At 39.5% G+C, this 17,224-nt stretch overlaps 1 protein-coding gene across 1 annotated transcript in view; it reads right to left on the bottom strand.

Annotated features, from left to right (window-relative positions):
• Nucleotides 1–17,224, bottom strand: part of LRP6 (LDL receptor related protein 6) — a 100,183-nt gene that overhangs the window by 48,049 nt on the left and 34,910 nt on the right. Inside the window, exons 2-4 of the mRNA XM_008630833.2 lie at nucleotides 14,649–14,846; nucleotides 4,339–4,535; nucleotides 3,473–3,604 (exon numbers count right to left, since the gene is read on the bottom strand). Coding sequence (XP_008629055.2) covers nucleotides 3,473–3,604; nucleotides 4,339–4,535; nucleotides 14,649–14,846 — 527 coding nt within the window. The remainder of the gene's footprint in view (nucleotides 1–3,472; nucleotides 3,605–4,338; nucleotides 4,536–14,648; nucleotides 14,847–17,224) is intronic.

The raw sequence follows: 17,224 nt of genomic DNA, 5'->3' as shown, positions 1-17,224 counted from the left end.
ATGTGAGCATCCATGGGCAATATAAAGACCCTTTTCCTGGAAGAGAACAGAATGGCCAAAGCAAGGCTGAAATCAAAGTGTGAAGCACTGCTTTTTCTTCTTGAGGAAACTCACACCTCCTTGCTCAGCTGAAGTCATCACTGGTTTTCTCAGTTTAAACCACATTTCATTATTGGCAGGAGCAACTGCAAGACACAAGTAAAACTCCTTACAGGCAAAGAGAGAAGCTGAGCACATGGACAGAGAGATCTTCAAGCACTAATAAGAATATAACTCCAATGACAAACTCATTTCTATAAGAAAATTCAGGTTTGTCTTGCAGCCATCAAAAGATCATTTAAATGCAGCACAGCCAAACTCAGAAAAGCAGCACACACAATACTGAAAAAGAGAAATCTCAGTATGTTGTGCAGAAGAACAGTAAATTACCAAGAATACGACACAAGGAAGTAAAAGCTCTCTAGTAGAAGACCTGAGTCTCACCTGGGTGCTCAGAAAGGGTAACTTACTTTGCCTCCCTGTTCTTTGAGGGACAGGGATTTACAAACTTTCACCAGGCACTGAGGGAACTAAAACCTTGCTACAAGCCTGCATCTCAGTTTACTTCACTGTTTTGATTTGTATTATCAGGTACTAGAAAAAGAGATAATTTTATTTTAAGGTACCACCCCTTCCTGAAACACTGTGGAGAAGTCTTTCAAAATTGGAATGTGTGTGTGTTATTGTATTCACAGATCTTACAAGAAATAGTAAAACTCCTCTATGGTATGATTAAAAAAACCCTATCAAAAATGGAGAAACTAGCACTGAGAGAAAGGCAAGGGAGGAAAAGATTTCCTATAAACCAAGATTATTCAAAAATGCTAGGTTGTCATGGAAACTGCTCAGGGAGGGTCAGCCAGTCTCACCTTTGGCTGCCAGGATCATCTGTCAATGCCAAAGCACTGCAAACACCACAAACACATACTCAAAATTCACCCATCAAAATCTTTCCAGCACAGGCCAGTACTCTCCACAGTGCAGCGTGAAATGAAGCTCTCTCCTCAAAGAGGCTCATTTCATCATGAAACAATTTGATTTAGGAACCAGTCTGATTTTAGTCTACTGCTAGATGGCAAAACCATCTTAAAGAAGAGAAACTCAGCCTAATTTTTCACCTTTCTTCACTTCTCAGGCACCAGTCTCTCCCATGGCCATGTACACATTCTAATTGCAAACGGAGATTTAATCAGCACTGCAGCATTACAGCTGTACTAAAACTATCCAAGGTAAAAATGTTCAGTTCTCAGGGTTCAGCTCTACTTTCACAGCAGATATAGAGAACAGGCAAGTATAAGGAGAAAAAACCAGCCCAAGAAACTACAATCAACCCCCCACCCTGCACACCTGAAAATGAGAAAACAAATTTACTTCCCAGGGGTCCTCAAGGAGCCTAAGAAAGGAAGTCCCCACAGAGACACACCCAGATTTACATCTTGAACCCTGGTCTATGGCTACTCCAGCTCTGTTCAAGTGCCAGGCTCTCCTCCCTCCCCCGAATCAATAATTGCAGCCTTCACAACTATAGGAAGAAATTCTAGGGAATCTGTGCCTTGAAGAGCTCTGGAAAGCTGTAGGTCACTTGCAAAAGCCCTAAGCCTATGATCTGCACCTCTCTTCAGGGAGAGAGGAGTGAAAAAAAAAAAAAAAAAAAAAAATCACTATTTTGGGGCATGCTCAGCTCTAAATGCTGAACCTGCTGCATGTATATGTCAGAAATTAGCCCTGCACAGGATCAAAGCTGCACAAAACCAATGGACCTGATGAATAATTTGAGTAGGTTGTTTCATCTGGGTTATGTGCTGTCTCCTTTCTAAGACCAAGCTAAATAAAAAGTCTCAATTTTCTCCCCTCTTCCCATCCTTTTTTTTTGCCTGAAAGGGCAGAGGCAGAATGTTCCCAAAAGACACAGCACCAGAATGGTGGTTTAAAACGCAAGATGCTATTGACAAGTGTAAGAGAAATGTTCTTGTATAAAGTTTTTTGCATACAACTGGACAACATACTGTAGCAACTTGGTTAACAATATTTCTAATACAGTGGGGGTTTATATTCTGTAAGCCCAATACATGTTATGGCTGACTGGGAACATAAAATTTGGTTTCTCCTGTTCAGGGAGTGGGACAAAAGAGCAACAGTTATAAATTCTGAGACGTAAGAAAAAAGTGGCTGAAAAAAGTGAACTGATGATTCTGAGTATCTCTGCATGAGAAATCCTTTTAATAAGGTTCTGGGGTGGATTTTTAATACCATTCCTTTACTTACCCTTGGTAATTTACTTTGACACACTGGAGTTTATCTGTGCATATCAAGTATTTTTGAACAAGCGCATGGATTCATGTCACATTCTGACTACATATAACCAACCCACAGCAGTATTATTAAAGCTTCTCCTTATACTGAGGGAAATGGAAGAAAAGCATCTTGTTTGTGTATTGGGAAATTCTTGTAAACAATCCTGCCAGGCTAAATTGGGAGCTGTTTTTCACATAAAAGCAACAATTTATTTTAACAAGGTTCACAGAGACAAACAAAAATAATCAGCAGAGAGCATGAAATAGCATGAAATTAAAGAAAACTCTGAACATAGCTGACAAGCCTGGAATAATTTTTAAAATATAAAACTCCAATTAAAAAATTATTTCTGTATACATTTTATTTGGCCTATTTACACTAAGCTCTGCTGTATTGTTTCTTCCTCCATTTACCTTTGTCCTAGAGAGATGATCTGCATAAAAGATGGTTAGTTATGATCCAGCTAATTATCTCCCAGTGTTAATTTTGATCCTGTTAGTGTACTACAGCAACCACAGCACATCATCACAAGACCTACACTTACAAAATGTAACAATTTAAAATCATGTACATTAGTTCACAATGAGAAACTAAAAGCAGTTTCAGGTAAACACTTGCAGCTCTAGGTCTTGATCATGTCTTGAGTTTTAGGGCTTTCAACACCCCTAAAAACAGGGCATTGTTTTCAGAAAGGGATTCCAGGTGTATGTGTGTATAATAAATGGACATCAGACTTAAAAAAAAAAAAAAATTTAAGGGGTTGTTGTCCAATCCTATTAGCCAAATACTTAATGACCAGTAATGTCAGAAACATTTTAGAGACAACAGAGGAGGTAGGTATCTTTTTCTCTAAGAAAAGGGAACAACAGAGCCCCCCAAAACCTGCAGAAAGTTAGTGACAGAGACAGAACTGCAACTTAAATTTTATAAGTGGAAGTAACCTGCCCTTCGGTCATGAAAATCTTCGTTTTTTAAAATGTAGAGGGCATTTTCCAATCACTTTTATCCGTACTGCAAAAGCAAACATAGTTTCAGAATTTGCCACCCCTAACATCATATAGTGCAACTGGAAGAATTCCTTTCCCTCAAAAAGCTACTTTGTGCTTAATCTAAAGGATTTGTTTGAAACAAAGCCTACCATCTTTGCAGGTCTTTCCATTCTCGAGAAGTTTCACACCAGTGGGACATGCACACTGATAAGAGGGCTTGGTAGGAGACATCAAACACAAGTGGGAGCAGCCACCATTATTAATTCCACATGGGTTTGTAGCTGTTAAACATAAATCACACAGATTAATGCTTCTGATAACCAATGACCTCATATCATGTGTTAAGACACATACAGCATTTGAGTGGTAGAATCAGTGGCAGCAACACAGATTAAAGGAGGAAATGATAAACACAGAACAAGTAAAAACTATTTCCAAGTGTTGAGTAGTGGGGTATTTATGGTACCAAAATGCACGAATGTTGAACGTTTCCCTTCTTGGGAAAGTAGCACTTAGCTCTAAACAAGAACCTTGTTTCAGCTCTGCTCTTCTCATTTTTAAAAACTATTCAGCATACTGGTGCTGAGTGCATACCAAAATGCACTGTAAAACCAAAATGCAAACACAGTAAATTAAAACAATGGTTAAGACAGTGGTTACTACACAGAGCTAGTCCTGCTTAGTATCATCTGCCAAATTAACACTACTTTCCACTCAGGAACTACCACGTCGACAAATAAAAATACTGTGTTCCCTGACATTATGGCACAGGAAACAGAAAAATACGACAACAGCATAAATGTGTCTTTAGGCAGAAAAAAAAGTAAGAGATGGGGGGTTTTCTTGCACTTAAAAATCCCTGCAAAAAATGTAGAGAATATCTGGTTTCCCTTTTGGTCTTTTGCTATTCTCTGTACTGGAAAAATTGCCACCCAGCACCATACAGAAAGACTAATTAAGACTTTTGCAAATCAGTTCCAACTTGCAATTAAAAAAAGAAAGCAAGACAGCTTACCATTTGGCTGCCTCTTCTGGCTGAAGGCATGGATATCCATGGGAGAGAAGATGTTGGAATGTATCTCACGCAGGTCCTCCCCGGAGTACTTGCTGCAGGCCAAGATCGAATGCGTGTTCCAGTCAGTCCAGTACAACGTGTCCCCGAACAGTGTCAAAGCAAAGGGATGTGGAAGGGAGCCTTTAACCACTGCTTGCCTAGTAGAGCACAGGGAAGAAAATGAATGCTCAAACTCAGCTCATGTGACAGTTTTGCCTGAACACAGCTTCTGTGAAAAGAAGTTTGAGTACTGTTGATCAGAACTTTGTATTTATTTATTTATGGGAAATTAATATACTGCCCCCACTCTTGGGAATGATATGAAGGAACAACACAGGAATACTATTTTCAGGCTGCCTTCTGATACTGAGAAGCCCAAGAGATGCTAACTGAAATCCTTACTTAGATCTGTGGATACTTCTTATCATCTCTTGAACAGTCCATACCTGTAGGGCTCTCTGCCACCTCATGAAGCCGGGGGAACGCTAGCTGATTTTATGCAAGTCTGACTGCTACCTACTGATACACCATGTCCACCAATTTCAGCCTTAGCTGATTTCAGACTCAGAAAAACTGCTCAATTAGCTGTCCATCCATCTCTTCCAGTTTTGCTCTTTTGAACCATCAAAAAAATACTCTAAAGTAGTTTTTCACTATAAAGAAACCTTTAAAGTTACTTTCATTATTATGAGAATTATTAAGCTATTGTTTTTATTATAAGCAGTGCCATTAAACAGAGTTCTAGTGATTTTCTGCCATGGTAATGGTATCATTTCTGAGCAAACTGGGTCACTGCCACTCCAGGTTCGCAAACAAAATTAAAGAGTATACCCATATATTTTATGTATATATACAAAGACATGCTCATTAGCCATCACAAAAATGCAGCACAAACATTACTGAAGACAGTTTTTCTAGGTTCTTGTGATGTAGAAACTAATTATCCGTACCTAAGATCCTCAGAACTGGAATTAAGTAGCTCAATTCTTATTTTATTCAGAATCACAGAAAAAAATTTAAGATGGAGAGGACTACAGAGGTCATCTGGACCAACACCCTGCTCAAAGCAGGGCCACACAAGTACCTTTTACATGAGTGCTTCTTCCCACCTCCTTTCTTCTTAATTGCCTAAGTGGAAGTGTGTTCCCACCTAGGCAAGCTCCTGCTGGACAGTGGGGATCACCATCCCTTTCCTGAACTGGAGGCATAAGGGATTGACACACAGCCCTGCTACTCCTTCAGAAAAAGGCACACTATGAACACCAGCCTCCCAATTTTCTTCTTGCAGGGAAGACAATAATTATCCATACATTTACTGAGAAAACACCCCCACACCATAGGCATCACTTTTGGAAATACGTCTAGCTGAAGTGTGTTAACTTCAATACACTTCAAAATACTCTTATTTTCCAAATATTTGCTGTTAAAATATAACAGAAGAGTATATTAAAGCAAGAAGCTTGAAGGTGTCTTCTACCAATGACTGAGTACAAGGAGACCATAGTCATTACTGCTCTTTCACCTTAGCTTCTGGAAAAAGATGCATTATCTTTAAAGCTTCTATTTTTTTTCTACTTATGAGAAAAAGATACAGATTCCCTTGCTTGTCACTCTAGTGTTCCAATTCTACACCAAACAAAATCTTCTATTTCTTGGTATTTTGCACTCAAAAGTAGGACATATTATCTTTTCTTTCTTATCTCTGTCTGGAGTCAGGTATATATTTGCTTCTAATTAAATGCACCAACTAAGCACCTTACAAAAGACTATTGTAACATAATTTAAAGCTGAAACCTGCCAGCCAAACAGTGAAGCCAGAATGACACAACACATTCCAGTACCATACCAAGAATAAAGGCATTCCAAATCCGCAAACATTTTAACCGACCCTACCCCCACACCCTAAATGTCTTCAGATTTGAATTTTAGTCTAGAGCAGGCTTGGAGACTGCATATTTGTGTATGACATATTGTATGACATTTCACAAATGACACATATGACATTTTGTCACATGAAACAGAAGCAATAAAAGTCCAAAACTCTCACTATAACCAAACCTGCACCAAAGACAGCATCCCCGTAACAAGAGAAGCCACATTTTTATGAAGCATTCTGACTATCTTACTTTAAAACAAAACCAACCAATAAAACAAACAAACAAACAAACCAACAAAAACCCACACAGAGGAATTTTACATGTGATTCATACCCACCACGAGTGGGAATAAATCTTTGAGTACAATAGCAGCTGTTAGACATGCCTAACTTTCAGACAACCATCTATTCATATGACAATGCATCAGATGAACTGTGACCCTTATTTAAACCAGCCCTTATCTGGAGAGATTCAGGAGCCCTTCATTTGACTGTGCTGTCAGTCACTGCCTTGAAGCAATTACTCCTCAACTAGTATTATTCTTCTCAGCAGATATAAAGTTGCAATGCATGAAGATGGCTTTGGGCCCAAACACAAGTGTGTATTTCTTGCATCTCATTAAGATCAGTATTACCAGTAACACGTACTCTGTAATCTTGGTTTCCAGCAAGCCATTCCAAGGTGATAGCTCACTTCCAACCAGCAAAAACAGCAGGGCTTTTTCCCCCTTGGAATATCCTCCACAGGCCACACTTGCAGCCTTGCTGAACAGCAGCCATATGATGTGTGCCAGCATGGAAGCAGTGGCTTGAGTTGAGCTCAATGAGCCTCCACACCCTAATGAGGAGCAGGAGGAAAGAGCTGAAGAGCCCAGCTGTTAAAAAACAGGGAAAGGAAGAAGAGAGGGAATAAGAAATGACCTTCTGAGGGGTGCTGTGAGCAGCTATGCTTCAGCAAGACCTACACAAGGAACTGCAAAGCTCTGCTTTTGGTGAGCGAGACGAGGGGTCCCGACTTCTGCCTTGACTAATTATTTATTAAATACAGCCAGATGGATGAAGGGGACCAGAGTGTCACCCGTAGTACTCAGCTGCTGCACAGAGTTGGTGGGAGCAGGTGCCTCTCACCTCCAGGGTGGTGACCCACACAGGGTCAGGGAGCAGACACGTCTCCACATTTCTGGCCCTGCTCTGGGTTCCAGGTACAGCTCTGCAGGTGCAGCTGGGCTCATGGGACCTGACAGTCCTCGGTGGCAACTACACTGTCAGGCCAGGCTTGACTGGAACAAGTGATACGACAGCAAAAGGCACTCCATCCTGTCATCCTTCACCAAGCTCCTTGGGTCCTTCAGACTTCTGCCCTTGTATCATTAGTCTCATTTAGAAAGAGATGCCAGAGACGATGGGAAAGTGAGAGCTGGGGATAAGGAGTAATGTTATTCATTCAGGAGACATCTCCAGGGCTTCGGCAAGATGCAAATTGGCTCTATATTAGATGGTACTAAGCACACACTAACTTTAATAATCTTCCCTGTGCCAGGCATATAATCACGCAAATTTGCCTTAAAAATCTGGGTGGTGATTGACATTTAAAATGCCACCATCTCTGTTGAGTTGGCTGGGAAGGAAATGCACAAAGGGACAGCAGAGAAGGAAGGTGAGAAGAGAGAGAGAAAACAAGCAGTTTCCACAGAAATTAAATTCTGTGTGGAATATCATGATTTCCCAAATACAACTGTTTATCATCACAGTAATCCGAGATGCCATTACAATAAATACTTGCTATGGTAGCGTTTTCTACTGTCTGGAGAAAATATAGATCCAATTTAAATAAATTCACCTTTCTATTCTTATTCTGTTAAAGAGTCTTGTGAAACACTTTGTGAAGATAAAGGAAACAAACAATAAACCAGTTAAAGCAGGAATTACAAAAGGGACTACTGAACTCTGGAATAGAATACATACATAAAACTTCATAGACAGTCTATCCAGTTTTATATTAACAATGACAAAAAAGCTCTTGCTTCAGTATAATATGTATTTCAGACAAAGACTAAACTCACTTGAAATAAAAATTAACAGCAAAATGACCAAAACCCCACTAAATTAATATCCTTTATTACAGCCAGGATTTCCTCAGTCTACCTTTATTTATTTTCCAACTAATACTAGCATTCAAAGCTATGTTACAGCTATGAAATTTAATAATTCAGATCACCAAAAGAAAGCCATCAATAATCAAGATAATTTAAATTTAAAATATCTTAAGAACTACTATTTTCCCTCCTAGAATTTTAATAGATGTTTTATATCCAAGCATAACAGCAGTTCTCCATAAAAATAAACAAGTAAACACTTTCCATTAACCAAATGCCTTTTATTCTTGCTGCATTACAGTTTTCTAGTCTCAAGAACCGATCAGAACACCTGCAGAAAACCTGGGGTACTTCAGATGTTCTGGCCTGTATGTCTCTAAACCATTAACATTCCAGTTTCACAGTAGCAAAACTCCTTTCAGGTAACCCCTGAGGCTGCCTGTGTTCAGTCTCCAGGGCAGGGTGCAAGCATTTTTGACGTTTATGTTTCACTCCATTTCTCCAGTGTCCCTATGGGGGATCCCATACCTATTACCATCTCCCAGGCTATCAGAAAGGGGGGAAAAAAAGTCTGCTTTCAGTGCTCATCATATTAAAGAAAGCATATAAGAGGTTTGGACGAAGCAAATTACAGTATCTTAAGCAAAACCTTTTTTGCCATCGACAGAGTGCTTAATGCCTTGAGTATTTACAAAATTGCAGGAATTAACACATCTTTGACTTGTGACAACTGGAAATGTTAGCAAGTGGCCAAAGCACTCAGAGCATGAATCAGATGAAGCAGGATCAAAGACTAAGATATACCCATAAAATACCACACAAAGGATGCCACAAGGAAGGCAGGGACCTCTGGTTCCCTCAGCTCGCAGGATTTCCTCTCCTGCCAACCTAACAAAAACATTTGCAAAGCAAACTCAGAAAACTAGCCTAGATTTTTACCATGAATGCTTGTCCAAATATTCTTATCAGAAGACAAGCCTGCTTTTAATTACCTGAGAAAGTAGGCAGGAAACATGACTTGTGGGATATAATGCTCTCTTTTCAGACCAAAGTGATTTTGTCTTTTGCCACTTCTTTAAGCCACAACTGCCATGTGTTTCCAGAAAGAATATATAACAAACAGGTCTAGCCATGACATTTCAAATCCCACCTGCAATGAAATTCTGAAAAAGTCAATCAGAAATCAAATCATGGTTGAAAAATGAAGTCATTCTGTAGGTCATTTTTCAGGCAAACAGACGTTTTGAAGCTCCACTTTTCCAGCATTTTTTTTCAGAAGCACCTTGGGGAAGAACCAAGAAATTCACCCTAGCTCTGTGTCCAAATCATCTAATTAATTCTTTATGCAGGATTCTCTAGCAGTTTTAATTAGGGCATTATTTGGCTTCTGCACTGGCCTGTGTTGGTGAGGTATTGAAACAGGCTTCTCATCACTGACTGGTTCCTCTTCATTGCTTGAAGTTGTTAAGCAATTTTATCTCACAGAAATATACAGAAAGATATCAACAGAACATGACATTTTATACCTTGTACATAATGTCATGTACTGTACACATTAGAGGCCAATGAGGAAAAAAACCCTCTTCTAAATGCAGGGATACAGTATTTTTAGTGTTTCAACAAATCTGCAACTAATCATCTGGCAGACAGACATGAGCTGATGCTTGAAAAGAGAAACAAGAAAAATCAATGCTCCAATTGTGCAAACTTAAGACATTCACCTCTTGCAAGAGCTTCCCAGCTTTCTGACAGTTGCTGAAAGTATGTTTTCTTACAGTGGCCTCAAAAACCATCTCATTAGCACTAACACTTCCTGGGGGACCTTGTAAGTGCATTTCCCTTCAGCCAGTAATGTGTTAACTTATTAATTAGAACTGCTGCTGCAGGGTAAAGGAAGAGGAAATTAATTCAAGAACTGCCTTAGCAGGCCAACCTATCTCAGGGACTCTACTCACAGGAGAGCTGTCTGCAATTCAGTTTTGTTTAATTAGTCCCACAAAAAGCAACTGTTCCCTCTGATAAGAGCAGGGCGAGAGCTGCAAAAAAACAAAACCATCTCTTCTATGCATCAATTTAGTTCTTTAATTATTGCATTCTGACATGAAAAACTGTTCATTCCTTTCTCTCACTGGCAAATCAAGGGCATTAGTCATCAATTTCTGTGCTCTTCGTCTTTATTCTAATGAGCCCAACAGTGGAGCAGCTAGGGCTAGTAAATCCCAGGGCTAGCAGGTAATGAACCATAATCATCCCTGTAAAATTTGCGAGAGGTTTTCTCACGAATTTATGACTCTACCACATATTTAACTGAGTGCTGCTGCCAGAGCTGTCATGCTGCACACTGGTTTTAATGGCTGTGATTCCAGTCCCATTGGAAGAGGTGACAAAAACTCCATCAAACCCCAGTAATCAAGGCTTATACTTTGTTTCTCTCTCTGCATATTCCTCCCACCTGCATAATGTACTCTTTCACTTTCCAGACCCCTGAAAGCAACAAGTAAAGGATTCACGTCCGTCATGCACCTGAGATGGGGCACCCCTGGATGTACAGACAGACTGGGAATGAGATTCTGGAAAGCAGTGCCAGGGAAAGGGACCTGGGGGTCCCGGTCGATGGCCAGTTGGACATGAGGCAGCTCACCTTGAATACTGTGTGTGGTTTTGGGTGCCACAGTACAAGAAAGATCTAAAGCCGTTAGAGAGTGTCCAAAGAAGGGATGTGAAGATGGTGAAGGGCCTGGAGGGGAGGCCATGTGGGCAGCAGCTGAGGACACTGGGTCTGTTCAGCTGGAGGAGACTGAGGCCAGAGCTCACTGTGCTCTTCAACATCCTCATGAAGGAAGCTGAGGGGCAGCTTTGAGCTCTGATCTCTGTGTGACCAGGGACAGGACCTGAGGGAAGTGCTGGAGCTGTGTCAGGGTGGGTTAGGTTGGATATGAGGAAAAGGTTCTTCCCCCAGAGGGTGCTGGGGCACTGAACAGGCTCCCCGGGGAATGGGCACGGCCCCAAGGCTGCCAGAGCTCCAGGAGTGTTTGGACACCGCTCTCAGGGATGCACAGGGTGGGATTGCTGGGGTGTCTGTGCAGGGCTGGGGGTTGGACTCAATGATCCTTGTGGGTCTGTCCAACTCGGCATATTCTATGATTCAGATCAAAGTCCTTCTCTGAGATATAAATCTTAAAAGTTTTAATTCTTGTTTAGTATCAGCTGTAGAGAGATAATATTCAGACTGTAGGAATAAAAGAACAAAAAAAGTTTCAGATTTCTTACAGATTTAGAAATGCATTGCAAATTTCTAGAGAGAACGCCTTCAAAATTTTACTCATCTGCTTCCTTTTCTAAGTTAGATCTATCCAGATCTAGAAGATCTAATTTTTATGAAGACACATATCTTTCAGTAACTCATTTGCCTTTTTCATTTCAATAGCTCCAACTTGCAGAAGCATATATTTTCCCAGACATGCTGACATTCGGTAAAGCATCAGAAAAACTAGTAACACTTCACAAGGATAAAATAAAAGAATCTGTTCTAATCAAGAGAAATTTAGAAATTTAGCAACAAAAACCCTCAAAACAATTAAGTAGAAATATAAAGCAGCAATTTAGAAGAATGGTCTAAAGATCAAGAAATAAAAAATCACCAGAACTGGCAGTTTCTAAATAAACCAAAGAGTCTGGTTTAAGTTAGATTACGCACTTGATAATGATCTTGTTCTCCCCCACACTTAACTCTAAAGGAAAAAACTCTGATAGTCCTCTTAAGAGGTGGTGGTGGAAAACTGTAGGTGTGGGTTTTTGTTGGTTGCTTTTTTTTTTTGAAAGGGTTGGAGATGGCTAGGCTAAAGGCTTTGTGGGTTTTGGGTGGTTCGGTGGGGCGATTTATTCCACTGAAAAGGAAAATCTAAAAAGTTTTTGCTTTGGCTGCAGAATTAGAAACTGTCGTTTCTTTTTTATTATTAGTGAATCAGTTACTGAAAAAGATGAACAAAATAACTAAGAGACAAAATACTGCATTACAGCTGTAAAAGATCACATTGAGAAAGCTGAATTTGTTGGATAACTGAAAGACAGTAACACAAAAAAAAAAAATCACTTTGGATAGCCCCAGAAGATCATCTTTCTTAATAGAGGCAGAGGTTAAGAGGTCACAGCAGAAAAAAAACACCCCATAAAACCCCATTGCAGAACAGACTAAGTTCTACAGTTCTTTTTTTCTCCTCCTAATGATGTAATTGGAAAGAATAAAAAATGAAACAAAAATGCCTGGATACAGATGTTGACTATTTTTTGAATCTTCAGAACTTTCTCACATGCCTAGGGAAAAACAGGTGCTGTTAGAATTGGTTTGTGCCTCTGAGTGCTTAAGGGAAGTCATATATACTTTCCTTTCTAGGGATGACTTCCCTTTCTGCCCCTCAAATAGTAATATATTAGCATACTGTCACGACATATTCCTGATACTGAAATGCATCCATTTGAAAAATAAACCCAACCTAAATCATCAGACTGCTTTGGTTTTTATAGTTGTTGTGTAAGAAAGAATTAGTAGATCTAAAAATCTAAATTACTTGTCTGTACAGGTCTTTATTACAGGCTTAATTAATTCCAGAGAATTTACTGTGGAATGAGGTAACTACTGGGACTCAGGTGACTTCACTTCTGTGCCATGAGGCAGCTGTTGGACACAGCTGTCACAGACAAGGCTGGCCAGCCCCTTGCACCAAGAAAGATCAGCACCTCCACAGTCTCATCTCCCAGGTTAACCAACGGCAGACCAGGGAATAAACACCTTGAAAATAAGAACAGAATACCAAACCCAAGTATATTTACACCACTGCAACAGCTCACCAGCAAGAGATAAAACGCAAAGAAGTCAATAGCAAAACAAGATTGAAAAAGAAAAAGTGCCAGCAGGAAACACTGAAGTAGCTCTGGAACCAAAAAGGCTGGAGACACCAGATAAAAGAAAAAATACTCAAGTTGCTACTGTATATGACAATTTTTATCCTTTTCTCTCCATTACTTGAAAACTTATGTGACAGTCTTCCTTTCTGAAAGAAAGTATCACTATGAAATATTCTCTCTTTTTGGTACTAAGTTTTCTTTCTTGTGAAGCAAATGAAGGACTACTTCAAAACAGATATCCAGAGTCCACGTTTTGAATTAAACAAGCTAGTCATAATACTTATATCCAAAGACACAAATTTAAAACTGCATCCAACTCCTGGCACTTTCCATGAACAAACACCATTACAAACATACTGCATGGACTTGTGATCGCTTACAAGGCAGAATTTAGGAGGAACTGATGTAACCTTTCAAACCAGCATTACAAAGAAATTGTGGAGTTCAAAATAAATATCACAGGAAGACAGTGAACATGTTTCATGTATGCTGCCTGTATTCCTACTCACCAGTCCACACAAAACAACAATAGATACTTATCAATAGAACAACAACAATACTTATCAATAGAATTCATTTCTTTATGTCACATTAACATTTGTGGTAAAAGGTGGGACAGTCCCTAAGAGGCCAGAACAAAGAGCATAAGAAAGGATATTTCATACCCAGCTAAACTAGCTGAAACACCACAAAAATTTGCGAAGAACAACCCCACAAAAAATCATCTCTCCGTATAACACCTTGGGCACAAGCTGTGATTTATTTGTGTGTGCAAAGAGTACGTGTCAAAGCTCATCTAATGAAGAGGGTCATAATTTAAATTAGGGATAAATGCATATATACAAAGTACCGTTTATACCCTTAATTAAGAAGTAGCCATGACTGGATCAAAAAGAATCACGATTGCTATAAAACTGTTCAAGGAAAACAGTCATTTTAACATAGCTCTCCTGTAAGGACTGTTCTCCACTAATTTCCCAGCCCCCAGGATTAATGAAACCGAAATACTAATACGTGATGATCCATTTTCTCATATTATCTTCTGCATTTCTGAATACCACAGCAACACTACCCAGAAGACCTACCGAAAAGAGACGATTTTGCTACATAGTCTTACACAATTAAGAATAGAATGTGAGGATTTTTTTATGGAACTGGTTGAGGAAAGTCTTTGGGAGAGTTACAGGGTAGCCTGAAGAGAAGTATACATTCCATTTCACAGTGCTGGGAAGGTGAGGATGGCAAAGAATAAAGGTTTCTGACAGCACTGGTTTGTTTAAAATTCTTTGAGTGCTCATCTGACAATTCGCTGCAACACAAGATTACAATATTGCTTAAGCAGCATCATCTAAGAAAATCCCCACATTACACACATAAAACCAAAAACTTCTTACCTATGACTTCCATCCAGATTTGATTTGTGGATGAAATTCAGTTTAGCATCTGCCCAGTAGAGTTTCTGTTCCTCATAATCCAATGTCAGTCCATTTGGCCAATATATGTCCGTGTTAACAATAATGGAGCGGCTTGAACCATCCATCCCAGCTCTTTCTATCTTTGGCACTTCTCCCCAGTCTGTCCAGTACATGAACCTACAATTATTTGAAAAGAGAAAAGACAAAAAAAGAAAGCAGTCATGTATAAATCTACAACTGGAACACTGACTACAACTTGCAGTAAAGACAAAGGCACTCTCTGTTCAGCAGAGACAATGTCTGTGGAGCTCTGCTCTGCTGGGTAAGAGGCACATACCCTGTGAAACAAAGCAAAGCTGCTTCACAAAAAGCTGAAGAAAAACAACTTAAGACAAACCCACAGTACTATGTCAGGTTATACTTCCATACATTTCTTTCTTTCCTTGGGTCAAGTGAGAAAGTTGGAGATATCCAACAGATCTTGACAACCATCTGAAAATTCAACATTCAACAGCAAAGATATTACAAATTCTCATAAAAGTACAACAGCTTCTTTAATATGCATCAGAATTCAGGGGGGGGAACAGAAGAAGGTGTGCAGACTTCTAGCAGACACAGCTCCGTGTGATGCTGTGGAGTGGATTTGATGGAAGACTAATCCATTTCCTTTTATTTCCAGAGAAATTTTGAGACAAGCAGCTATGTCAACACGTTTAGAAGCACAGCTTGCATCCAGTAACTGAGAAAAACACTCTGTAAAATCTTTTAAGACTGGACAAGCAAGTTTTAAAACATGTATCATACACCAATTTTTAAACATTCATTACCAAACAGTGGGGAGAGGGAAGCTACTCAGTTGCATTTAAGATGGACGCAAAGCAAGGGAAACCACTTTATTTTGGCTGGAGACTAGCAGGGGGTGAGAGTATTTGTCCTTTTTCTGCAGGTGGTGGAAAGTGGATTTACTTTTGTGGGTTGTTGACAGAAGGCATAACTAAACTGAAGTAACACAGAATATAAACAGATCAGCCAAAGTGTGTTCACGGTGCTTGCTCTGTTTTGTTGTTGCAGCTGGAACAGACTACTGTCCTAAATTGCTTCTCATAACCTCATAACATCTGCCAGCATTACCTGCTTGTATCTGTGCTCCTCAGCCTGGCTCAGTCAAAACAATTCAGATTAGGAAAGACCTGAAGCCTTTAACTCAGATCATCGCAGAACCACAACAGGTCAGTATATGGTGCCCACATGTGAGGAGGCCTAACCACCCATCCTCTAAAGGAAAACAAATGTGCAACATATTTAAGAAACACTTGCAGATGAAGTTATTCTTGGCAAAGATTTATTATTATTATTATTATTATTATTTTTATTTTTATTTTAAAGAGTCAGGAAATTCCAAGTAATATCTTCCCCCTTAATTCATGTCTACAGCATGTTTGTTTTAATGTGCAGCAATATCTGTGGACAGAAATGTAGCTGATTAACACAAATATTGTCCTATTTGATCCCAAGTGAGTCATTCTTCACAGAGCAACATGTTTATCTTAACACAGAGCACAAAAATATCTGAAGAGAACATATGAGACTTCTCCATGCATAAACAATTGCCTCCTATAAAATGGTTTTTCATCAGGAAGAAGGATAAACCCCAAATAACTTCCAGATAGGTAGCACAGTAGCAAGGCACCTGGCCAAGCTATGCAGTAAGAAAGCACATTTGAAAAAAGAAATGTTAAAGTCAGGCAGCATTTCACCTGTGAGCGTGTGAGAAAGAAGAGAGAAAAAGAGAGATTTACTTTTAACTTCTTTAAGACAGCCCTTCTTTGCCCCAGCTGTCAAGTCTTAGACTTCCAAATCAAGGTTAATAGGTTCCAAGGCTCTGACCAGCCTGCCGGACTGATTTTTTTTGACTGAAACAGCTCATTAACTGCTGTACAGCCTCATATTCTTTTCTGTCTCACTCTCACCTCTCATGCATGCTGCAATTACTCAAGCAAAACCAGGTAAGGGTAGTTTGGTAAGAAAGAAAAGGCTTCCCAGACTTCACAAAACCAGCCCTATTTCATTTGTCAGAGGAACACGCACACACAGTGAACTGGCTTTAAGATTCAGTAATACTTCCAATCAGCTCCAGTGACCTCTGTGCAGTTTCTTCAACAGTTTGGGGTTTTTTCACTATCACATGTTTGTTTCCCCCCACCTTGCTTGAAAGCCTGTGAATTTTAATGTCTCCATTAAACATCTTTGGAACCAGCCATGCTCCAGCTGGTGACAGCCACGCAGACAAGGTAAGGGCCATTATTCCTCTTCCCCATCCTCTTCAAACATATTTAGTTATTTCAATTGAAAAAAGCCACCACCAAAGCCCATGGGATAGAGCAAAATATTAAGAGAAAAATAATGTCTTGCGCTGAATCATCTAGTTACACTTTGCTATACAATTAAAATCCAGGAATATAGATTTTAATTTTACCAGTAGACTCTGGAAATAGTTGTGAGCTGTTATAAAAATTTAAAAGAAAAACAAAAACAACAACAAATGTATTTCTTTT

Source organism: Corvus brachyrhynchos, unplaced genomic scaffold (genome assembly GCF_000691975.1).
Source record: "Corvus brachyrhynchos isolate BGI_N302 unplaced genomic scaffold, ASM69197v1 scaffold523, whole genome shotgun sequence".
NCBI lineage: Eukaryota > Metazoa > Chordata > Aves > Passeriformes > Corvidae > Corvus > Corvus brachyrhynchos.
This window is presented reverse-complemented; position numbering and strand designations above follow the sequence as displayed.